This window comes from Eumetopias jubatus, unplaced genomic scaffold (assembly GCF_037043125.1).
Source record: "Eumetopias jubatus isolate StellerSeaLion01/CBP00866 unplaced genomic scaffold, mEumJub1_p1.0 scaffold_4, whole genome shotgun sequence".
Lineage (NCBI taxonomy): Eukaryota > Metazoa > Chordata > Mammalia > Carnivora > Otariidae > Eumetopias > Eumetopias jubatus.
The window spans coordinates 54,660,083-54,685,720 of NW_028274810.1; the positions used below are offsets into that span (position 1 = coordinate 54,660,083).

The following is a 25,638-nucleotide window of genomic DNA, read 5'->3' on the forward strand; positions in this document are numbered from 1 at the left end:
TTAATTGACTGAGCCACCCAGGTACCCCTGTAAATGTATTTTAAAACCACCTTGTAAATTTCCAGGAAAAAAATGTTGAGATTTTGACTACGATTGAGTTGAATCTATAGATTAATTTGGGAAGAAATGACATTGCAATAATATTGAGTCTCTCTCAAGTCACAAACATTGTATATCTATTTCTTTAGGTCTTTTGAAATTTTTTCCAGATATATCTTGTTGTCTTCAGCGTAGATGTCTTATTCCTCTCTTGTTACATTTTGATGCTATTACAATGGTATTTTTTTTTCCTTAAGATTTTTATTTATTTGAGAGAGAGAGAGGGAGCACAAGTGGGGGGAGGAGCAGAGGGAGAGGAAGAAGTAGACTCCCCCGCTGAGCAGGGACTCCATCATGGGGCTTATTCCCAGGACCCTGGGATCATGACCTGGGCCGAAGGTAGACGCTTACCCCACTGAGCCACCCAGGCACCCCTGTAATGGTATTTCTAACATTTCCATTTCTGTGTATTGATTGCTACTGTATAAAAATATAGTTGCTTTTTAAAATGTTCATCTTATATGCAGGGACCTTGCTAAATTCACTTACTAATTTTCAAGTTTATATATTCATTTGGATTTTAATATTATAAAATCCTGTTATCTGTGAATAAAGATGGTTTACTTCATCCTTCCCAAACTTTATAACTTTTTTTCCTGGCTTCACTGCACTGACTAGGACTTCCCATACAATGCTGAATAGAAGTGGTGATAATGGACATACATGCCTTGTTGCTAAACTCAGGACAAAAGCATTCAACATTTCGCATTTAAGTATGAGGTTTGCTGTTGGATTTTTGTAGATTCTCTTCACTGGAATAAAGAATTTCTTCTCCATTCCTAGTTTGGTGAGAATTTTTATCATGAATGGGTGAGAAATTTTAGCAAGTACTTTTTTCTGATTCATTGAGATCATTTTATGGTTTTTTCCTTTATTTGGTTACCTTAGTTACACTGATTTTTACTGCATGGAGCCCTGGGTGTTACACGAAAACAATGAATCATGGATCACTACACCAATAACTAATGATGTATTGTATGGTGACTAACATAACATAATAAAATTAAATTAAATTAAAAAAATAAATTTTTAAATATTCTTTATTTTATTTTATTTTTTATTATGTTAGTCACCATACAGTACTTCATTAGTTTCTGATGTAGTGTTTCATGATTCACTGTTTGCATACAACACCCAGTGCTCCTTATAATATGTGCCCCAACCTGGCTTTCCTGAAATAAAGCCCTCTTAGTCATGATGTATTATCCCTCTTTATGTATCAGTGGATTCAATTTGCTAATATTTTGATTAGGCTTTATGCTTCTGTGTTTATGAGAGATATTGGCCTATGATTTTTCTTTCTTGTAATAATCTTACCAGATTTTCAAATCAGAGTTTGGAAGTTTGGAAGTATACCCATTAGCTCTATTCAGTGAAAAAGTTTGAATACTTTTCTTCAAAAACTTCTTTTATTTTGAAATACATGCATACCTTGTTTTGTTGTGCTTTGCAGACCTTGCGTTTTTACAAACTGCAGGTTTGTGTTAACCCTGTGTCAAGCCAATCTATGGGTACCAGGTTTCCAATAGCTTTGGCTTACTTCATGTCTCTGTGTCACATGTTGGTAATTTTGGCAAATATTTTAAGCTTTTTCATTATGATATTGATTATGATGATCTGTGATCAGTGCTCTTCGATGTTACCATTGTAATTATTTTGGGGTGCCATGAACAATACCTATATACTATATAGTATGGCAAACGTACTTGACAGATGGGTTCTGAATACTCTACCCACCAGTTATTCCCCTTTCTCCCCCTCCTCCATCCTCCCTATTCTGTGACACAACAATCTTGAAATAAGGACAATTAATAACCCTACAATGGTCTCCAAGTGTTCAAGTGAGAGGAAGAATAGCACATCTCTCATTTTAAATCAGAAGCTAGACATGATTAAACTTAATAAGGAAGCATTATGAAAAGCAGAGATAGGCCAAAAACGAGGCCTCATGAACCAGTTAGCCAAGTCGTGAAGGCAAAGGAAAAGCTCTCAGAAGAAATTAAAAGTGCTACTCCAGTGAACACACAAATGACAGAAAGCAAAACAGCCTTATTGCAGATATGAAGATAGTCTGAGTGTCTGGAGAGAAGATCAAACCAGCCACAACATTCCCTTAAGACAAAGCCGAATCCAGAGGGCCCAAGCTCTCTCGATTCTATGAAGGCTGAGAGAGGTGAGGAAGCTGCAGGAGGAAAGTCTGGAGCTAGCAGAGCCTGGCTCATGAGGTTTAAGGAAAGAAGCCGTCTCCATGACATCAAAGTGCAAGGGGAAGCAGCAAGTGCTGATGGAGAAGCTGTGCAAGTGATCCAGGAGATCGAGCTCAGATAACATATGTAATATTTCATAACCCATCCTTCACCTCCGTTTAACGTTAGTAAGTAAACGTCTGCAGACCATGTCCAAAAGACACTTCTATTCTCTTGATATCTGGCAACCAATCCCCTTCTCCCCTCCCCCCTTTGGTTTTGTACCTCAGCTCCTGAGATAGGCAACCCCTTTGGTTGCCTCAGGCATCTAGATTCACTTTTTATTCTGGATGTCAACTTACTTTCCATTAGGTCAGGCTGTGGGAAATATGCTCGCTCATATCTCCATGCTTTTGAGTTATTCTCTCTGCCTGAATGTCCTTCTTCTCTTGTCTGCAGGTGAATTCCTATTCTACCTTTAGAAATCACCTCAGGCATCACCTTCTCCTGGAAGCTGGCCTTTATATGTCCCTTCCCCCACTCCAGGACTTTAAGCTTTAGGAAGATATTTCTCCCTCCAAGCTCCTCCAGCATCTAGATCTTATCTGTATAATACCACTTATTATAAGTATTCATGTAATAAAACAATAGGTATGGCCCAAAGAAATGCTGGATTGCATTTGACAGAGGTAATACCAGTGATAGATGACTTAGTGAAAAAGTGAAAGCCTCTAAGGGGGGTGGGGGGAAGAAAAGCTACAGGGGAAGAAGTTTCTACTCAATATGACTCATTTTAAATATGCTTGCATTTGACCTTAGCATTCCCCCCGGCCATGATCCTGGTATTTGCTCTGTGGTCTTCCAACTACATCTTCTGGTAGAAGTTGCTCCTAGATGGTCCTGTAGGACTGAAAGTCAGGCATACTCCCTGCACAAACTCCTCTTCAGAGGAGAGCTTCCAATCCTAGATTATAAATCACGTGAGATCAAAGATCACATATTATTCAGATGTGTGTCCCCAGGATGGGAGTACGGTGCCTGACAGAGAGCAAATGCTCAGTGAATACATTTTAAATAAATGAGTAAGTAACTGTTCTCCCAGAGGCTGCTCTATATCTTGTTAAGTGGTATCCTGCAGCCCATGTGCAAACATCCCAGATGACAAGCACAAGCTTAAATCACTTTCAATTACTGGACATCAAATGGATTCCCCTGACTATATTCTAGTCAGTTGACTAGACTTTGCTTATGTTTTGTTATATCTTTTGGAAACAGGGTTTAACTGTCTGGCTAGGCCTCTGGAATCCATTTCTATAATCAGGTTAATTCTTTCAGCTCATGAAGTAAAGTTCTAGCAAATGGTGTTAGACTGACAAGGCTAAGAGCAGCATCTCTCTTGGAATAATTTCTTCAGGACCTCATTGTAAAATTGTACATAAAAACTAAAAGCTAGACTTAACTGAACTTTATCCCATAACAAATGTACCAGGCTAAACATTTGGATTCACAGATACATAATAAATTGCAATCTTCTATATACTAGGAATGTAGAGTATCTTTGAAATCTAGATTGTATTGCTTTGATTGAATCCTAGAGATTTCTCTAGAGATTTCAAGCTAGCACTAGGTGAAAACCACAAATAAGACCTGATCCTGGCATCATTTATTCTTGATTTCATTCAGGTGCCTGCCAAAGCTGGGACCACAGAACTTCTTACGGCCTCCTCTTCCTGCCTTATCAGTAACTGCTGGCACTGTACCTTTATGCACTGCAAATAACCATACCACAAGTAGAAAGAACTTTGTAATATTCCAGGGACATTCATGTGTTGTAGGTGATAAAACAGTGTTTATGCATTCAACAACTATTTACCACAGGTCTATTCTGTGCCAAGAAGGTCAGTTGCTTCTCTCCACATTGACAAGTTTAAGGGACAGCAATATCCTTTACTGAATGCCAGCCTGGTGCACTACCCACTAAATTAGGCTTGCCTTTCTGAAATTTTCCAATACTTTCATAAATCAGAGCCACTTGAGTTACCTAATTTGTTCATCTTTTATACAGGGCCAGTCAAGGAGACCTAAGCTGAAGCAACTTATTTCAACACTAGTTAACTGGCTGTTTTCTACATCTGACTATCAAATTAAGGCTGATGGAAATGCTCAAGAAACTAAATGCTGCAGAACCATAATGAGAATATTGATCTATATCTTGTTCAGGTGTTCATGGCTAAATTGATGACACATTTTCACGTTGTCTCCTAAAAGATACAATGGGTTCATCCCTAGCTCACCATTTTCCTCTAGAACTTTATCTTTTCCTAAACTGCTTGGCTTTTTGTGATCTATAATGGTTCGTACTCATTATGTTGACAACATGTTTTTTTCCTTTTCAACAATAAAAAATAAAAATTAAAAGAATAGGCAAGTTCAGATAATCACATTCAATTTTAATTCAACAGTCTAAAAAGAATTCAATAACTTCCCACATTCTTCCTGAAAACAACATTTTTAAAAAAGCCTTGTAAGAGGGGGCGCCTGAGTGACTCAGTCATTAAGCATCTGCCTTCAGCTCAGATCATGATCCCAGGGTCCTGGGATCGAGCCCTGCATCAGGCTCCCTGCTCAGTGGGAAGCCTGCTTCTCCCTCTCCCACTCCCCTTGCTTGTGTTCCCTCTCTTGCTGTCTCTCTCTGTCAAATAAATAAGTAAAATCTTTACAAAAAAGTTTTTTAAAAAAGCATTGTAAGAGGAAAAGAGATCTACTTCCTTTTCTAAGTTAAAAAAGTGAAAATTCAATTATGATTAAAAAAATGTAAACAGTTTAAATCAATAGTCCTTTTAACAAATAAATTGAGGGGCTCCTGGCTGGCTCAGTTGGTAGAGCATGCAACTCTTGATCTGGCTTGTAAATTTGAGCCCCATGTTGGGTGTAGAGATGAAAGAGAGCGAGAGAGAGAGAAAGAAAGAAATTGACATGGGACTGTATAAAGAAAAACTTACCTGATAAGTTTATCTTGATCTTTAGGAAACTCAGGGCTGTTATTTTTCACTGTAAAGAAAAACATGAAAGGATTCTGGTTGACTTGGAAGAATGAATATATGGCTTTATGTAAACTCTTTCCAAAACTTCAATAAAATGGTAATAGAAGAATAAAAATAAAGTATAAAACCTCAAGAAGAGGAAAAGAAAAATGGTAATAAAAATTTTCAAGATGAGGGGTGCCTAGGGGCATCTGGGTGGCTCAGTTGGTTGGGCATCTGGCCTTCGGCTCAGGTCATGATCCCAGGGTCCTGGGATCAAGCCCCACATCCTGCTCCCTGCTCAGTGGGGAGCCTGCTTCTTCCTCTCCCTCTGTGCCCTGGCTTGTGCTCTCTCTATTCCAAATAAATAAATACAATCTTAAAAAAAAAATGAGGGGTGCCCGGATGGCTCAGTCAATTAAGCATCTGCCTTGTGATTTTGGCTCAGGTCCTGAGATTGAGCCCAGCGATGACCCCTGCATCTAGCCCTGTGTGGAGTCCTGCACTGGGCTCCATGCTCATCAGGGAGTCTGCTTCTCTCCCTCTCCCTCTCCCTCTGCCCCTCCCTCTGTTTGCACATCCTCTCTCTCTCTCTCTGAAATAAAAAAATAAATCTTTAGATTTTTTTTTTCAAGATGAAAGATGTCAAGAGGTAACTGTCTTAGCCAGGAATTTGAAACCTAATGACTGAGGAGGGGACACTAATAAAAAGCATGCAGATTTACACTTCAGAGGAACAGTTCAGGAATTGGAGATGTCAGATGCTTCTGAAATGTAGGAGGTATAGCACAGACATCAAACACTTATATCTTCACCCTGTACAAGCAGCTGATCATCACTACCAAGGCAGGATGGAAGATACTACTTCCTGGAGAAACTGAATCAGAGACTCAGAACTGAAGGATGTTAGGTACAAAGCAGGATAAGAGTATGGTGAGGGACTGGAAGCAGAGAATAAATCATTAAATCTTATTGGATAGATAGGACTCCTTATTCTTTCCCACTGTCCAACTCCCAGAGCTTAAGCACCTAGTGTCTCTCTCTCCAGGCACAAGACTGGAGGATTGATTTCAGGAGAAATAGTTAAGTCTGACTAATGACATGGCTAGGTCATCACTGAATAACCCAATAAAGAAATAAAACTGTCAACAAATCTAGTCTGTATTCAAATATTTCCAATATTTTTAATGATTGATTTGCATTCTTCATATGTCCATCAATGGATAAAGATCACTACACATTTGTGTAAAGTCAATATTGTGAAAGATAACAACCAAAACAAATAAACAGGGAGAAAAGTAGGAAATAGAAACATACTTTGCTGGAAACCTTCCAGAATATAGAACAAAAAACAAGGAGATGGATAATAGAAAATAGATGTTTCAAAATTAGAGGAGCAGCTCAGTAGATTCTGCATCCAAATATGTAGATATTTAAAAGAGAGAATAGTGAAAATGGAGGGGGGAAATGATAAAAGAAATAACATAAATTTTTTAGAACTAAAGGATTAGAATTTGAGATTTAAACAGCCTAGCAAATGCCCTATATAATGAGCGAGGAAGGAAAAAAACTACATCAAAAAACATCAAAAAATTTCAGGGGCTCAGCTGGTTAAGTGTCTGCCTTTGGCTCAGGTCATGATCCCAGGGTCCTGGGATTGAACCCCGCATCGGGCTCCCTGCTCTGCAGGAAGCCTGCTTCTCCCTCTCCTTCTGCCTGCAGCTCCCCCTGCTTATGCTCTCTGTAGAAATTTCAGATCCCTGGGAATAAAGAGGAAATTTTAAGTTTTAGAAGGAAAATACATCGCATGTGAAAAATTGTACATAGTGAAATCAGACTGCTCAAGAACAACACTAGAAACTACAAGGTAATGGGATCTTTACAATTCTGAAGGAAATTTGCAAACTAAAATTTAACTAAATTGTGAACATAAGACAGTGGAATAAATACATTTGTAGGCATATAAACTAATAAAAGATTTAGCTCTCATGTACTAGAAACCTCCTAGAAGAAGTGCTCCAATGAAATGAAGAAGCAAACCAAGCAAAAGAAAAGCAAGGGATCAAGCAGGAGCTCCAATTCAAGAAACAGGCAAAGCATCATCCCAGGACACCTACCAGAGAACTGCCAGCTTGGAACTGAAGGAGGATGGAATGCCAGAGGAAAGAGGTCTCCAAGGGAGTAAAATGCAATTGATGGACTACCTGGGAGTTGTTTTACAGCTTTGTCACAAAGTTTAGGGATAGATAGTAGATATATTAAAAAACAAAAAGCAAGAGAATGAAAAATTGGGCCATTTATACAAGGAAAGAAAAAGAATCATTCACAGTTCTTTTGTGACAAATAATTACTAAGTCATAGTAAGTATTAATGTAACCAAACTATATTAGGAAGAGGGGAAGAGAAAGATGGATGGAAATAGTATAAGTCTAAATCTTTATATTCAGAAGAAGCCTATATGTAATATCTAAAACTGAACAACCCAGAAATATTAATATTACAAAAAAAAACTTAGAAATATAGTGGTAAGTTCCAGAAGAAATATGTGTTGAAAGCTGTTGGTAGTTTGTGGGGGTGGGGGCAGCACTCAGCAATGGAAGGTGTGGGGTTCCAGGGTCTGCTATGTTTCATTAAAAACCGATTTGTACGCTTCCAGGGAAGATGGTAGAGTAGGATCCTAAGCTCACCTCATTCCATGGATACAATTAGGTAACACCCACACCAGTGTAAATAAGCCAGAAAACAACCCAAAGACTGGCAGAACACATTCTTCACAGCTGAAGGTAGAGAAGAGGCCACATCAAAGAGGGTAGGAAGGACAGAGTTGGTCAGGAGCCAAACAGACCTGTGGACTGTCTGCAGGAGGGAGGGACACTATGGTTGCAGAGACAGGAAAGAAACAGACCCTCACACCAGGTACCCCAGGGATATGGATGAGGAAGATGAATCCCCACGATATTTGGCTTTGAAAACCAGAGACGCCTAACAATCAGTGGGGCTTAACACCTGGAACTTTAAAAAAATCAGCAGGCACTGCTCTGGGAGAGCCAAGAGGGTGACAGGAAACTGCCCTTAAGGAGACAACACAACAAACAGCCCTGCTGAGATACAGCACAGAAGCAGCAGTTTGAAAAATACCTGGAGTATACGGGGAAGGAGATTTATTTACTAATCTCAGAGCATGTGCTGGATGGGCAAGGAACTTTGGGAGACTTCTCCAAGAAGAAAAGAGCTATTGCATGCCATTTGCCTCCTCTGCCACTTAGCCTAAATACATGGACACCTGCAGGAACCAGTGCAGCACAAACGCTCTGCACCTAGCTGAATAATAGCTTTCCCTGTCCCCACGTTCTTCTGTGGACATGCCCTTCCATCCAAGCCTGGGCAGTCTTCCTAGGCAGTTGCAGATTCCCTCCCACACCAGGCCCGCACAAACCTTGCTAAAACCACGATTCCTGACTTGCTTTCTCCTGCTGACCTGTCCCCTCAAATACGCCCTTGGTGGGAGCCCATTCAAAGTGGTACAATAAGCCTGGCAGTGTGCAAGCAGCCCCAATAGGGGTCAGCACCACCCCAAAGTGACTCCTGAGCTGAGGAGAGGGGAAGATAACCACACACACCAGCCCAACTATGGCCCCAGCAGTGGGCCACAAAAGCTTCTCAGGAAACAACACATGGAATATGCCCTGCCATTTGATTCTATTGCATCTCTGGCAAATACCTGGTCTGACTCAGCTCAAGTCCAAGGTGGTCCCAGACTGACCCACTAACATCAAAGGAACAAAAGCCTGCTCACAACAGGAAAAGAGAGCCATTGCAAATGAGTGGACTGAAGCAAAAGTGGCTCATCCACAATAGCAGAGCACATGCAACACACATAGGAGACAACTCTGAATCACCAGGTTCTGGTGAACAGGGGACATTGGACTGCAGGGCACTACAGGACATCTTCATGAGGTCACTACTTTCAATAGCAGGAGACATCACCGACCTTCCTAACACAAAGACACAGACACAGAGAGTTAGACAAAATGAGGAGACAGAGGACTAGGCCTCAAATGAAAGAACAGGACAAAATCATAGAAAGAGAGCTAAACAAAATGGAGATAAGTAATATGCTTGATAGAGAATTTAAAGTAATGGTCAAAAAGATACTCACTGGACTTGAGAAAAGAGTGAAGGACCTCAGGGAGACCCTCAACAAAGACATGGAAAACAGAAAAAAGAACCAATCAGAAATTAAGGACTCAATAACTAAAATTAACTAAAATTAAAAATATATTAAATGGAATAAATAACAGACTAGAGAAAGCAGAAGAATGGATCAGTACCCTGGAGGACAGAGTAACAGAAATCAAGCTGAATAGGAGAAAGAAAAAAATAATAAAAAATGAAAATAGACTAAAGGAACTCAGCGACACCATCAAGTGTAATAACATTTGCATCATAGGGATCCCAGAAGAAGAGGGAGAGGAGGTAGAAAATTTGTTTGAAGAAATAATAACTGAAAACTTCCCGAATCTGGGGAAGGAAGCAGGAATCCAGATCCAGGAGGCACAGAGAGCCCCCAAGAAAATCAACCCCAGAGGTCTACACAAAGATACACAGTAATTAAAATGGCAAAAAATACTGAAAAATAATTAATAAAGCAACAAAAGAAAACAATTATATACAAGGGAAACCTCATAAGGCTATCAGATGATTTTTCAGCAGAAACTTTCCAGGTGAGAGGGAGTGGCATGATACACTAAAAATGCTGAAAGAAAAAAAATCTGCACCCAAGAATACTCTATCCAGCAAGGCTATCATTCAGAAAAGAAGGAGAGATAAAGACTTTCCCAGACAAACAAAAGTTACAGGAATTCATCACCACTAAACTAGCGCAACAAGAAGGGCTAAAGATGTATCTTTGTGGAATGGAAAGATCATAAGCAGGAATAAGAAAAGTAAGAAGCACAAAGGCAGTACAATTAAGTATATCTATAAAAACCAGTCAAGGGATTCACAAATTAAAAGAATGTAAAGGATGACACCATATACCTAAGACAGGTGAGAGACAGGGTTCAAACCTAAGTGACCATCAACTTAATATAAACTGCTATATGCATAAGATGTTATATATAAACCTAACGGTAACCACAAATCAAAAACCAGTAATAGATATGCAAAAACACAGAGAGAAAGAAATCCAAGTATATTACTAAAGAAAGCCACCAAATTATAAGAGAAGACAGCCAAGAGAAGAAAGCAACAGAGAAGAACTGCAAAAACAATCATAAACAAATAACAAAATGGCAATAAGTACATACCTATCAATAATTAATTTGAATGTAAATATACTAAACACTCCAATCAAAAGACATAGGATGATGGAATGGATAAAAGAGCAAGACCCATCTCTATGCTGCCTAAAAAAGACTCATTTCAGACCTAAAGACACATGCATATTGAGAGTGAAGGGATGGGAAAGTATTTATCATGCAAATGGAAGTAAAAAGAAAGCTGAAGTAGCAATACCGATACTGGGCAAAATAGACTTTTCAACAAAGATTGTAACAAGAGACAAAGAAGGACACTATATAATCATAAAGGGAACAATCCAACAAGAAGATATAACAATTGTATATATTTTTGCACCCAGCATAGGAGCACCCAAATACATAAAGCAGCTAATAACAAGCATAAAGGAAGAAACTGATAGAAATACAATAATAGCAGGGGACTTTAACACCCCACTCACATCAATGGATAGATGATCCAAACAGAAAATGAATAAGGAAACAGTGGCTTTGAAGGGCACATTGGGATCAGATGGAGCGAACAGATATATTCAAAACATTCCATCCCAAAACAGCAGAATACACATTCTTTTCAGGTGCACATGGAATATTCTTCAGAATAGATTACATTAGGCCACAAAACAAGTCTCAACCAATTCAGAAAGACTAAAGTCACACTCCACGTCTTTCCCAACCACAACACTATGAAACTACAAGTCAACTGCAAGAAAAACTCTGGAAAGAACACAAATACATGGAGGTTAAGTAATATGTTACTAAACAATGAATGGGTCAACCAGGAAATCAAAGAGAATATCAAAAAATACACGGAAAAAAATGAAAATGGGGGCACCTGGGTGGCTCAGGTATTAAGCATCTGCCTTCAGCTCAGGTCATGATCCCAGGGTCCTGGGATTGAGCCCCGCATTGGGCTCCCTGCTCCACAGGAAGCCTGCTTCTCCCTCTCTCACTCCCCCTGCTTGTGTTCCCTCTCTCGCTGTGTCTCTGTCAAATAAATAAATTTTCTAAAAAATATTTTAAAAAACAAATGAAAATGAACACAATGGTCCAAAATTTGGGGGATGCAGCAAAAGCTGTTCTATGAAGGAAGTTTATAACAATACAGGCCTACCTCAAGAAGCAAGAAGAATCTCAAACAACTTAACTTTACACCTAAAGGAGCTAGAAAAAGAAGAACAAACAAAACCTAAAGTCAGTAGAAGGAAGGAAATAATAAAGATTAGAGCAGAAATAAACAAAATAAGAAATTAAAAAAATAGAACAGATCAATGAAATCAGGAGCTGGTTCTTTTAAAATATCAACAAAATTAATAAACCTTTAGCTAGACTCGGAAGGAAGGAAGGAAGGAAGGAAGGAAGGAAGGAAGGAAGGAAGGAAGGAAGGAAAGAAAGAAAGAAAGAAAGAAAGAAAGAAAGAAAGAAAGAAAGAAAGAAAGAAGAAAGAAAGAAAGAAAGAAAGAAAGAAAGAAAGAAAGAAAAGAAAAGAAAAGAAAAGAAAAGAAAAGAAAGAAAGAAAAAGAAAGAAAGAAAGAAAGAAAAAGAAAAGAAAGAAAGAAAGAAAGAAAAGAAAAGAAAAGAAGAAAAGGAAGGAAGAGGGGATTTCAAAATCAGAAATGAAAGAGGAGAATAACAACTGACACCACAGAAATACAAAGGATTATAAGAGAATATTATGAAAAATTATATGCAAACAAATTGGACAACCTAGAGGAAATGGATAAATTCCTTGAAACATACAACCTCCCAAAACTGAAGCAGGAAGGAATAGAAAATTTGAGCAGACTGATTACCAGCAATGAAATTGAAATCAGGAATTAAAAAAACCTCCCAACAAACAGAAGTCCAGGACCAGATGGTTCACAGGTGAATGCAACCAAATATTTAAAGAAGAGTTAACACCTATTCTTCTCAAACTATTCCAAAAAATAGAAGAGGAAGGAAAGCTTTCAAATTCATTCTGTGAGGCCACTGTTACCATGATACTAGAAACAGAGAAAGCCACTACAAAAAAGAAAAGAGAAAGAGAGAGAACTACAGGGCAGTATCTCTGATAAACATACATGCAAAAATCCTCAACAAAATATTAGCAAACTGAATCTAACAATACATTGAAAAAAAATCATTCACCACAGTCAAGTGAGATTTGTTCCTGGGACGCATGGGTGGTTCAATATTTGCAAATCAATCGACATGATACATCACTTTAACAAGAGAAAGGATAAAAACCATATGATCATTTCAATAGATTCAGAAAAAGCATTTGATAAAGTACAACATCCATTCATGATAAAAACCTTCAACAAAGTAGGTTTAGAGGGGACAAAACTCAACATAATAAAGGCCATATATGAAAAACACAAAACTAACATCATAGTCAATGGTGAAAAACTGAGAGCTTTTCCTCTAAGATGGGAACAAGACATGGATGTCCACTCTCACCACTTTTATTCAAATTGTACTGGAAGTCCTGGTCACAGCAATCTGACAAGAGAAAGAAATAAAAGGCATTCAAACTTGTAAGGAACAAGTAAAACTTTCACTATTCACTATGACATGATACTATATATAGAAAACCCTAAAGACTCCACCAAAAAACTATTAGAACTGATCAATTCAGTAAAGTCGCAGGATACAAAATCAATATACAGAAATTCACTGAATTGCAAGTAGCAAAAGGATAACTTAAGAAAACAATCCCATTTGCAAATGCACCAAAAATTATAAAATACCTAGGAGTAAATTTAACCAGGGAGATAAGAGACCTATATTCTGAAAACTATAAAACATTCATGAAAGAAACTGAAGACCACACACACAAAAAAATATTCCATGCTCATGGATTGGAAGAACAAATATTGTTAAAGTGTCCATCTACCCAAACCAATCTACAGATTTTTTTTAAAAAGATTCTATTTATTTATTTCACAGAGACATAGCGAGAGAGGGAACACAAGCAGGGGGAGCAGGAGAGGGAGAAGCAGGCTTCCTGCAGAGCAGGGAGCCCAATGTGGGGCTCAATCCCAGGACCCTGGGACCATGACCTGAGCTGAAGGCAGACGCTGAACAACTGAGCCACCTAGGCGCCCCCAATCTACAGATTTAATGCAATCTCTATCAAAATACCGCAGCATTTTTCACAGAACTAGAACAAATAATCCTAAAATTTGCATGGAACCACAAATTACCCCAAATAGCCAAAGCAATCTTGAAAAAGAAGAACATAACTGGAGGTATCACAATACCAGATTTCAGGATATACTACAGAGCCATAGTAATCAAAACAGTGTGGTATTAGCATAAAAAGAGACACATAGATCAATAGAACAGAATAGAGAGTCCAGAAATAAACCCACAAGTACACGGTCAATTATTCTAGGACAAAAGAGGAAAAATATGCAATAGGAAGAAGTCTCTCCAACAAATGATTTTGGGAAAACTGGACAGCTACATACAAAAGAATGAAACTGGACCACTTTCTTGCACCATACACAAAAATACACTCAAAATGGATGAAGGACCTAAATGTGAGACCTGAAACCATAAATATCCTATAAAAGAGCACAGGCAATAATTTCTCTGATATTGGCCATAGCAACACTTTACTAGATATGTCTTCTGAGACAAGGGAAACAAAAGCAAAAATAAACTATTGGGACTACATCAAAATAAAAAGCTTCTGCATAGCAAAGGAAATAATCAACAAAACTAAAAGGAAACCTACTGAATGGGAAAAGATACTTACAAATGACTTATGTGATAAAAGGTTAATATCCAAAATATATTAAAAAAACTTATACAATTCAATGCCAAAAAACCCAAATAATCCAATTAAAAATGGGCTGAAAACATGAACAGATATTTCTCCAAAGAAGACATCCAGATGGCCAAAAGACATATGAAGAGATGTTTAACATCACTCATCATCAGGGAAATGCAAATCAAAACCACAATGAGGGGCGCCTGGTGGCTCAGTCAGTTAAGCATCTGCCTTCAGCTCAGGTCATGATCCCAGGGTCCTGGGATCAAGCCCTGCGTCAGGCTCCCTACTCAACGGGGAGTCTGCTTCTCCCTCTGTCCCTCCCCCTGCTTGTGCTCTCTCTCGCTCTCAAGTAAATAAAATCTTTAAAAAAAAACAACACCACCACAATGAGATATCACCTTATGCCTATCAGAATGGCTAAAATAACAAACACAAGAAACAACAAGTGCTGGCAAGGATATGGAGAAAAATGAATCCTTGTGCACTATTGGTGGGAATGCAAAGCAGTGCAGCCACTGTGGAAAACAGTATGCAGATTCCTCAAAAAATTAAAAATAGAATTACCACAAGATCCAGTAATTCCACTACTGGGTGTTTACCCAAAGAACAGGAAAACAGTAATTCAAAAAGATATATGCACTCTTATGTTTATTGCAGCATTATTTACAAAAGCCAAAATATGGAAGCCACCCAAGCGTCCAATGATAGATGAATGAATAAAGAAGAGGTGTGATACACACACACACACACACACACACACACACACACACACACACACACAGAATATTACTCAGCCATAAGAAAGAATGAAATCTTGCCATTTATAACAGCATGGATGGATCTAGAAGGTATTATGCTAGGTGAAATAAGTCAGACAGAGAAAGGCAAATACCACATGATTTCACTCATATGTGGAATTTAAGAAACAAACAAAATAAAAAAGGGACAAACCCCAAAATAGACTCTTAACTATAGAGAACAAACTGGTGGTTACCAGTGGGGAGGTGGGTAAGGAGATAAGTGAAACAGCTGAAGGGGATTAGAGTACACTTATTGTGATGAGCACTGACTAATGTATAGAATTGTTGAATTACTATACTATATACCTAAAATTAATATAACACTGTATGTTAACTATCCTGGAATTAAAAAAATACATGAATTTAAAGAAACAATTCATATCATTTGTTCTTTGAAGCTATGAACATATATTTCTTTAATAGAAAATAAATAATATTTTTAATTAAAACTAGCAACTAGATACTTTGCTGAAAGTTACTGGACTATCTGGTACAATAAAATACAAACAGGAAAAAAAGAGGTTTGTAACTCCACCAAGTAGATCCACATGCACCATCCTGTTGAACTTTGTCTCCACATCTCCTGACATCTGTGGATAACAGGCTATCTATAACAACACTGCAATCATCAACAACCAAACTGGGTCTGAATGATGGCACTAAAGCTCATGTTCTTTCATGAGTAAGGTGGGCTACTGGACTAAATTTCTTTTCCTTTGACATCCAGAAAGTGTATTTTCCAGGGGAAGAGGTATTCCTACACCTAACAACAAAAAGCAGTCCCTTTATTTTATTATTTTTTAAAGATTTTATTTATTTATTTGACAGAGAGAGACACAGCAAGAGAGGGAACACATGCAGGGGGAGTGGGAGAGGGAGAAGCAGGCTTCCTGCAGAGCAGGGAGCCCACTGCAGGGCTCAATCCCAGGACCTTGGGATCATGACCTGAGCCGAAGGCAGATGGTTAATGACTGAGCCACCCACGCACCCCAAAGCAGTCCTTTTAAAGAGAAAAACAAAACAAAACAAAACCAGAAACCCTATGAGTCATCACCTAGCTTTAAGCATAGAAGCAATTTTCTTTAAAATTGTTCTACTGTTAGGAGATGAAACAAACAAAAATGAACTAATTGGAAGCTTGAACTGAAGAAGGAGCAAATGCCTATCACAACATCTTCCTAACCACAAGAATGGGATTTATTTGCACAATGATCAGGTTTTAAAGCTATATAGTGTAAATTAGTATTATAATCTCCCTGATATTTCTATAATTCCTCTCTATTCTTATTATCACTCTGTCATAATATCTGTTAGTTATTATATTACAGTTTATTCAGATAAGTATCTGAAACTTATTAGCATGACTCTCCTTTATTTAACAAAAGCTATAGGAATATGCCTAGCTAAAAGAAAAATTATTATGTTAGGCATGGCCACTATTACTGAGTTTTACTCTTTTTATACTCTTCTATTTTCTTTCAACCAAAGATTTTTTTATGATTATACAAACCTTGCTTGAGAAAAAGATGGCAGAGGAGTAGGGGACCCTATTTCAACCGGTCCCGGAATTGAGCTGGATTTCTACCAGACAACTCTAAACACCCATGAAATCAGTAAGAAAATAGATCTGGATCTCTACACAAAGAATATCGCAGGCGGTTGGTTCTGAGATACGAAGCAGAGAGCCCATAATTCCGTGGGCACAAATCCAGAGATAAATGGAAGGGGGAGGGAGACGTTGGGATCTTATACTGCCAGTGAGCGATAGCCTCCCACGCTGGGGACGGGGCACAGACTCGCAGACTGGTAGCAATGGAGAAAGGACTTGAGGGCAGCTCCCTGGACAGAAACCCGGAGTGGCAGGGCTGCGCCTGCAAACTGGGGGTGGCTGGTGGTTTTAGAAGCACAAAGGGCAGAGACGAGCCCCGACCTGGAGGCGAGGACTGGGAGCACTGCTGAGGGGTGCACAACCCAGAATGCTGCAGTTTATAGCAGCACAGACAGAAACCGAGATAGTGTGGCCTGGAGAGCTCACTGAAGAACAGACTGCAGTCTATCTGCTCTGAGGCAGAAGGTTGGAAACAGTCTCTTCTGCTCTGACTCTTGGAAGAGACGTGGAAAGCTGCCAGAGAAAGCCACCAGAGAACAAAAGCCCCAAAAAACCGGTTTTCACTGACCCCATCCCCGCCACAGGGGGCAGGACAACTCTGCTCAAACAGGGTTGCTTGAGTAACAGCGTCGCAGGCCCCTCCCCCAGAAGACAGGCTGGGAAAACAAGAGGCCAGCAGCTCTAAGGTCCCTATAAAACAGGTGCATCTTGCCTGGGTTGTGGTCAATAATTTGGACTCTATATATTCCCTCAACCACCCCTCAACAGAATGACTAGGAAGAGGAACCCCCAAAATAGGAAAGACTCAGAGATTATCACTTATGCCACAGATTTACAAATGGATTCAGATATAACCAAGATGTTGGAGATGGAATTCAGGCTAGCAATTGTGAAGACAATACCTAGAATGGAGAAATCAATTAATGGCAACATAGAGTCTCTAAGGGCAGAAATGAAAGCTGAATTGGCCGAACTTAAAAATGCTATCAATGAGATCCAATCTAATCTAGATAATCTAACAGCTAGGGTAAGTGAGGCAGAAGAACGAATTAGTGACCTAGAAGACCAATTAATAGACAAAAAGGGAAAAGAAGGGGCCAGGGAAAAACTACTCAGAATCCATGAAAATAGAATCAGAGAAATAACTGACATCATGAAACGTTCCAATGTCAGAATTATTGGAATCCCTGAGGGGGTGGAGAAAGAGAGAGGACTAGAAGATATATTTGAGCAGATCGTAGCAGAGAACTTCCCTAATCTGGGGAATGAAACAGACATTCGTGTCCTAGAGGCAGAGAGGACCCCTCCCAAGATCAAGGAAAACAAGCCAACGGGCCGGCATGTAATAGTAAAACTCGCAAATCTTAGAACCAAGGAAACCATCTTAAGGGCAGTTAGGGGGAAGAGATTCCTTACGTACAGAGGGAGGAGCATCAGAATAATGTCATACCTATCCACAGAGACCTGACAAGCCAGAATGGCCTGGCAAGACATATTCAGGGTACTAAATGAGAAGAACATGCAGCCAAGAATACTTTATCCAGCAAGGCTGTCATTTAGAATGGATGGAGAGATGCAGAGCTTCCAAGAACGGCAGAAACTGAAAGAATATGTGACCACTAAGCCAGTCCTGCAAGAAATATTAAGGGAGGGTCTATAAAAGGAGAAAGACCCCAAGAGTGATAGAAAAGAAATTTACAGGGACAATCTATAAAAACAAGGTCTTCACAGACAACATGATGACAATAAATTCATATCTTTCAATAATCTCTCTCAACGTGAACGGCCTAAATGCTCCCATAAAATGGCACAGGGTTGCAGACTGGATAAAAAGACAGGACCCATCCATATGCTGTCTACAAGAGACTCATTTTGAACCTAAAGATACATCCAGACTGAAAGTGAAGGGATGGTGAGCCATCTTCCATGCCAACAGACCTCAAAAGAAAGCTAAGGTAGCAATTCTTATATCAGACAACTTAGATTTTAAACTAAAGACTGTAGTTAGAGACACAGAAGGACACTATATCATTCTTAAAGGATCTATCCAACAAGAAGATCTAACAATTGTAAATATCTACACCCCCAACATGGGAGCAGCCATCTACATAAGTCAACTATTAACCAAAATAAAGAGTCATATTGATAATAATGCATTAATTGTAGGAGACCTCAGTACTCCACTCTCAGCAATAGACAGATCATCTATGCAGAAAATCAACAAAGAAACAAGAGCTTTGAATGACACACTGGACCAGATGGACCTCGTAGATATATACAGATCATTCCACCCTAAAACAACAGAATACTCATTCTTCTTGAGCTCACATGGAACTTTCTCCAGAATAGACCACATACTGGCCACAAATCAGGTCTCAACTGATACCAAAAGACTGAAATTATTCCCTGAATATTCTCAGACCATAATGCTTTAAAACTGGAACTCAATCACAAGAAAAACTTTGGAAGAAATTCAAACATTTGGAAACTAAAGACCACTCTGCTCAAGAATGTTTGGGTCAACCAGGAAATCAAAGAAGAACTTAAACAATTCATGGACATCAATGAGAATGAAAACACATCGGTCCAAAACCTATGGGATACTGCAGAGGTAGTCCTAAGGCGGAAATACATAACCATGCAAGCCTCACTCAAAAAACCAGAAAGATCCTGAATTCATCAACTAACTCTACACCTTAAAGAACTAGAGAAAATCAACAAACAATGCCTAAGCCACGCATTAGAAGAGAAATAATTAAGATTAGAGCAGAGATCAATGAATTAGAAACCAGAAACAGAGTAGATCAGATCAATGAAACTAGAAGCTGGTTCTTTGAAAGAATTAATAAGATCAATAAACCACTGGCCAGATTTATCCAAAAGAAAAGAGAAAGGACCCAAATTAATAAAATTATGAATGAAAGGGGAGAGATTATGACTAACACCAAGGAAATAGAAACAATTATTAGAAATTATTAACAACAACTATATGCCAATAAACTGAGCAACCTGGATGAAATGGATGCCTTCCTGGAAACCTATAAACTCCCAAGACTGAAACAGGAAGAAACTGACATGAATAGGCCAATAACCAGTAACGGGATAGAAGCAGTGATCAAAAACCCCCCAAAAAACAAGAGTCCAGGGCCTGATGGATTCGCTGGGGAATTCTACCAAACATTCAAGGAAAAATAATACCTATTCTCCTGAAGCTACTTCAAAAAATAGAATCAGAAGGAAAGCTTCCAGACTCATTCTATGAGGCCAACATTACCTTAATCCCCAAACCAAGCAAAGACCCCATCAAAAAGGAGAATTTCAGACCAATATCCCTGATGAATATTGATTCCAAAATCCTCAACAAAATCCTAGCTAATAGGATCCAAGAGTACATTAAAAGGATCCTCCACCATCACCAAGTGGGATTTATCCCCAGGATGCAAGGGTGGTTCAACATTCGCAAATCAATCAGTGTGATAGAACACATTAATAAGAGGAGAGAGAACAACCATATGGTCCTCTCAATTGATGCAGAAAAAACATTTGACAAAATACAGCATCCTTTCCTGATTAAAACTTTTCAGAGTATAGGGATCCTCAAGTTCATAAAATCCATCTATGAAAAACCCACAGCAAATATCATCCTCAGTGGGGAAAAGCTGAGAGCCTTTCCCTTAAGATCAGGAACACATCAAGGATGCCTACTCTCACCACTGTTGTTCAACATAGTACTAGAAGTCCTAGCAACAGCAATCAGACAACAAAAAGAAATAAAAGGTATTCAAATTGGCAAAGAAGAAATCAAAATCTCTTTTTGCAGATGACATATTTTATGTGGAAAACCCGAAAGATTCCACCCCCAAATTACTAGAACTCATACAGCAATTCAGTAATGTGGCAGGATACAAAATCAATGCACAGAAATCAGTTGCTTTCTTATACAATAACAATGCAACTGTAGAAAGAGAAATTAGAGAAATGATTACATTTACAATAGCACCAAAAACCATAAGATACCTCGGAATAAACCTAACCAAAGAGGTAAAGATCTATACTCTAGGAACTACAGAGCACTCATGAAAGAAACTGAAGAAGACACAAAAAGATGAAAAAATATTCCACGCTCATGGATCAGAAGAATAAACATTGCTAAAATGTCTATGCTACCCAGAACAATCTATACTTTCAATGCCATCCTGATCAAAATTCCAATGACATTTTTCAAAGTGCTGGAACAAACAATCCTAAGATTTGTATGGAATCAGAAAAGACCCCGAAGCTCCAAGGAAATGTTGAAAAAGAAAAACAAAGCTGGGGCCATCACGTTGTCTGATTTCAAGCTATATTACAAAGCAGTGATAACCAAGACAGCATGGTACTGGCACAAAAACAGACATATAGACCAATGGAACAGAATAGAGAGCCCAGATATGGACCCTCAGCTCTTTGGTCAAATAATCTCCAACAAACAGGAAAAAATATGCAATGGAAAAGACTGTCTTTTCAATAAATGGTGCTGGTAAAATTGGATAGCCACATGCAGAAGAATGAAACTCGACCATTCTCTAACACCACACACAAAGATAAACTCAAAATGGATGAAAGACCTCGATGTGAGACAGGAATCCATCAAAATCCTAGAGGAGAACATAGGCAGTAACCTCTTTGACATCCGCCACAGCAACTTCTTTCAAGACACATCTCCAAAGCCTAGTGAAACAAAAGCAAAAATGAACTTTTGGGACTTCATCAAGATAAAAAGTTTCTGCACAGCAAAGGAAACAGTCAACAAACCAAAGAGGCAACCCAAAGAATGGGAGAAGATATTTGCAAATGACACTACAGATAAAGGGCTGGTATCCAAGATCTATAAAGAACTTCTCAAACTCAACATCCAAAAAACAAATAATCAAGTCAAAAAATGGGTAGAAGACATGAACAGACACTTCTCCAAAGAAGAAATACAAATGGCTAACAGACACATGAGAAAATGTTCATCGTTAGCCATCAGGGAAATTCAAATCAAAACCACATTGAGATACCACCTTACACAAGTTAGAATGGCAAAAATTGACAAGGCAAGAAACAACAAATGTTGGGGAGGTTGAGGAGAAAGGGGAACCCTCTTACACTGTTGCTGGGAATGCAAGTTGGTACAGCCACTTTGGAAAACAGTGTGGAGGTGCCTCAAAAAATTAAAAATAGAGCTACCCTATGACCCAGCAATTGCACTACTGGATATTTACCCCAAAGACACAGATGTAGTGAAAAGAAGGGCCATATGCACCCCAACGTTCATAGCAGCAATGTCCACAATAGCCAAACTGTGGAAAGAGCCGAGATGCCCTTCAACAGATGAATGGATAAAGAAGATGTGGTCCATATATACAATGGAATATTAGCCATCAGAAAGGATGAATACCCAACTTTTATATCAACATGGATGGGACTGGAGGAGATTATGCTAAGTGAAAGAAGTCAAGCAGAGAAAGTCAATTATCACATGGTTTCACTTATTTGTGGAACATAAGAAATAGCATGGAGAACATTAGGAGAAAGAAGGGAAAAATGAAGGGGGGGAACTGGAGGGGGAGACAAACCATGAGAGACTATGGACTCTGAGAAACAAACTGAGGGTTTTAGAGGGGAGAGGGGTGGGTGGATGGGTTAGCCTGGTGATGGGTATTAAGGAGGGCACGTACTGCATGGAGCACTGGATGTTATACGAAAACAGTGAATCATGGATCACTACACCAAAAACTAATGATGTATTGCATGGTGACTAACATAACATATAAAATAAAATTAAAAAAAAAAAGATTGTACAAACCTTATGCTTGAAAAAAACATGATGAACAGAATAAATATTATTTGATGATATAACCACATAGAAATAAAAATTCACTCAGACTGGGGTAAAAAAGGACATACAGGCTTATATAAAATCCCTTGGGACACATTAGAAAATAAGTAGCAAAACTCAGAAGCTGGGATGCAAGACAGTTGTTATGCATTATCTCCTTCCAGATTTTTTCTCCTCCTTCTTCCAAGTGTTCATACACAAGTTGAAGCCTAAGTTGGAAGGCACTTGAAAAATCCCCTAGCCCAGTCCTGACACTGAGCAAGAAGCTCTCTCACAACATCTGTGAAAAAGAGCTCTTAAACCTGACTAACTGATCACAGTTCTCAAAGCAGGCTTTTAGTGATACTACCAGCCAAGGTAGCCTTCTCCATTCTTTTTATTTTTTTATTTTAATTTATTCATTTATTTGACAGAGAGAGCAAGCACAAGCAGGGGGAGTGGTAGGCAGAGGGAGAGGGAGAAGCAGGCTCCCTGCAGAGCAGGGAGACTGACGAGGGGCTCGATCCCAGAACCTTGGGATCATGACCCGAGCCGAAGGCAGACGCTTAACCAACTGAGCCACCCAGGCGCCCAAACAATAGCCTTCTCCATTCTTAAGCAACTTGGGTTTTTAGAAAATTCTTCCCCCTATTTGGCCAGCTGGGACCTGGATGGGCGGGCGTTACCACCAGGGATGGTTAACCACGGTGGCATTTGCTTGTAGGACAGATCAGTCAGGCACCCAACTGACTTTGTAATTTGGTGTGCAAACTGGAGCACAGAGTCAAAGGGGGTGCTAGAAATCATTATACCAGGACTGTCCCAGGCAGTATGGTATATGTGAGCACCTGTAGGGAGACAGGGTCCAGGCCCAAAGGAGAATGGCAGGATTTGGGAAGGTCATTAGGACCTCCACCAGCTGGGTTTGAGCTCAGAGCTTGGCGTATCCTTGTCAAAACAGCAAGGCCGTGACCTAGCTGCTCAGGCTAGGCAAACAACACGTTATGGAAAGTTTGGGGAATGAGAGGCATTTGCATGTCTGCATACCAAATACCAGACTCAGGCTTAGGATAACAAAATTAATTCCAGACCACTGATGATGAGGGAAAAGACCCCCATATAGTCAAGGTATGTTCCAGCACAAGGCAGGGCCAAGCCTGCAGATTCTGGACTATAGTGGCTACAACCTAGTAGGCCTAGAGAAGGTAGAGCTGATTGTAGCTACTTCAGTTTTTTGAAACAACAGAGAAGAAATTGCCCTTTTCTATATGAAAGTCCTTCAAATATTTGAAAACAGCTTTTACAACTGCCTTTTGTTATTTCTCCCACTAGCTAAACATACACAGTTTCTTCAGCTCAGGAAATGTGATGCTCCAAATTGAGCATGCTGGTATTCCAGATGAGGGCCCACCACATCAGAGTAGGGCAGAATTATCATGCAACCCATGCTTAGTGCAAGGGCACTTTTCATTAGTGGTTCACATTAACTTTGTGATCAAATAGCTCCGCAAGAACTTTTTCATAGAGTTCTGGTATCAAATCAGGCCTCTTCCATTCTTTACTTGGAAATTTTAATCCTTTGATCCCAAATGAATGACTTTATGCTCATCCCATTAAATTTGGAGGCACAGGGGAGGGGAATGCCTATGTTGATGCTCTGGCTCTGCAGCTTGCTCTCTGTGGCTTTGAGCCAACCACTTACCACTGATCCTCGGCTTCCTACTGAGGGAGAGGCTGAGGATCAGATGAATAAATGTATGTGAAAGCATTGTGTAAACTATGAAGTAAAATCAGGATCTAAGCTCACATGTATTTTTTCATTTGTTCATTCTACAAATTTTTATTCAATACCTACAACCAGATACTACACTGGCTACTGAGGATATAGTTCTGGCCTATAATCAATGCTTACAGAGATGATATAGTTCTCTGCCTCTTGAGTTTCTCATTTATACAATTAACTATCTGTTCCAGTTTTGTGTTACCTAAAAATGTGGTAATTCCCTTTATGCTTTTTCTAGATCTCTTTATTAACATTTTAAGTTATATGAAAGATGATTCTTGCAGCATTCTAGTGAGATCTTTTTTCAAGTTGTTACAAGTAATTAATTCTCACTGGATGCAGTTTTTCACAGAAATCCACATAGTTGTAGACTACCATCTAATTGAGAGTGCACAAGTTTTCTGCAACTTCTCCCCCACCCCCTTAGCAGCTGTGTCTGCTGTATCATGGACACTCTTTCCCTTGGAAGCTGCAGGAAGTCACTCTCTTCATGGCACCGGAGACTACCACTCCTGGTCTGGCTGAGATAGAAAGCAGGCTGGTAACTATTTACTGTCTTGGATTTCCACGTACTTCACCAATGTAACTAAAGAACATAGTGAACAAAAGAACATATTTGGCAACTGGGACAGCTTTTCTGTCTGACTTGATAGTACAGCTGGAGAACTGAAAAGAGTGAAGGATGGCATCTACTAGGCAGGGGGACAAAAGGAAGGGTTGACTTCTCTTCAGTTTCTTTCTCATCCTTCCTTTTGGCAGGCTAAACCCAAAATCTATTGCACAGAATCATTTACTGTAGACAATACTTTAAAACCAGTTTTTAAATTTCCATTTACCAGACTATGGATATAGCTTTGTTATAGAATATTTCTTTATAATGATAGTACTGCAGGGCTCAGTGAAGAGTTAAGTGATATAAATTGTACATTCATTCATTCTACAAATAGTAACTGAGCACAGAGGGCACAGTAGTGGATGCTACAATATTCTGGGAGATCAGAAATGTGGTCAGAATGAAGCAATAGGACTCCTCTGTGCACAAACCAGCTTTAAAACTGTCAGGGAATGTTTGAGGGACTCCACAACAATCATGACATGTTTGAAGACACCGAAAAGGATGCCTGATCAACACTGCTTGATTTGCACCAGACCCAAAGCCCGTGGAGGAGCACTTGAACTTGGTCACAATTGTACACACCTAGCTAATGGACTGGCAGGCCCTGGAAGGGGACTGGA

At 39.2% G+C, this 25,638-nt stretch overlaps 1 protein-coding gene across 1 annotated transcript in view; it reads right to left on the minus strand.

Annotated features, from left to right (window-relative positions):
- The window catches only part of UBE2U (ubiquitin conjugating enzyme E2 U), a 65,375-nt gene that overhangs the window by 25,161 nt on the left and 14,576 nt on the right, over nucleotides 1-25,638 (minus strand). Inside the window, exon 6 of the mRNA XM_028096029.2 lies at nucleotides 5,288-5,336. Coding sequence (XP_027951830.2) covers nucleotides 5,288-5,336 — 49 coding nt within the window. The remainder of the gene's footprint in view (nucleotides 1-5,287; nucleotides 5,337-25,638) is intronic.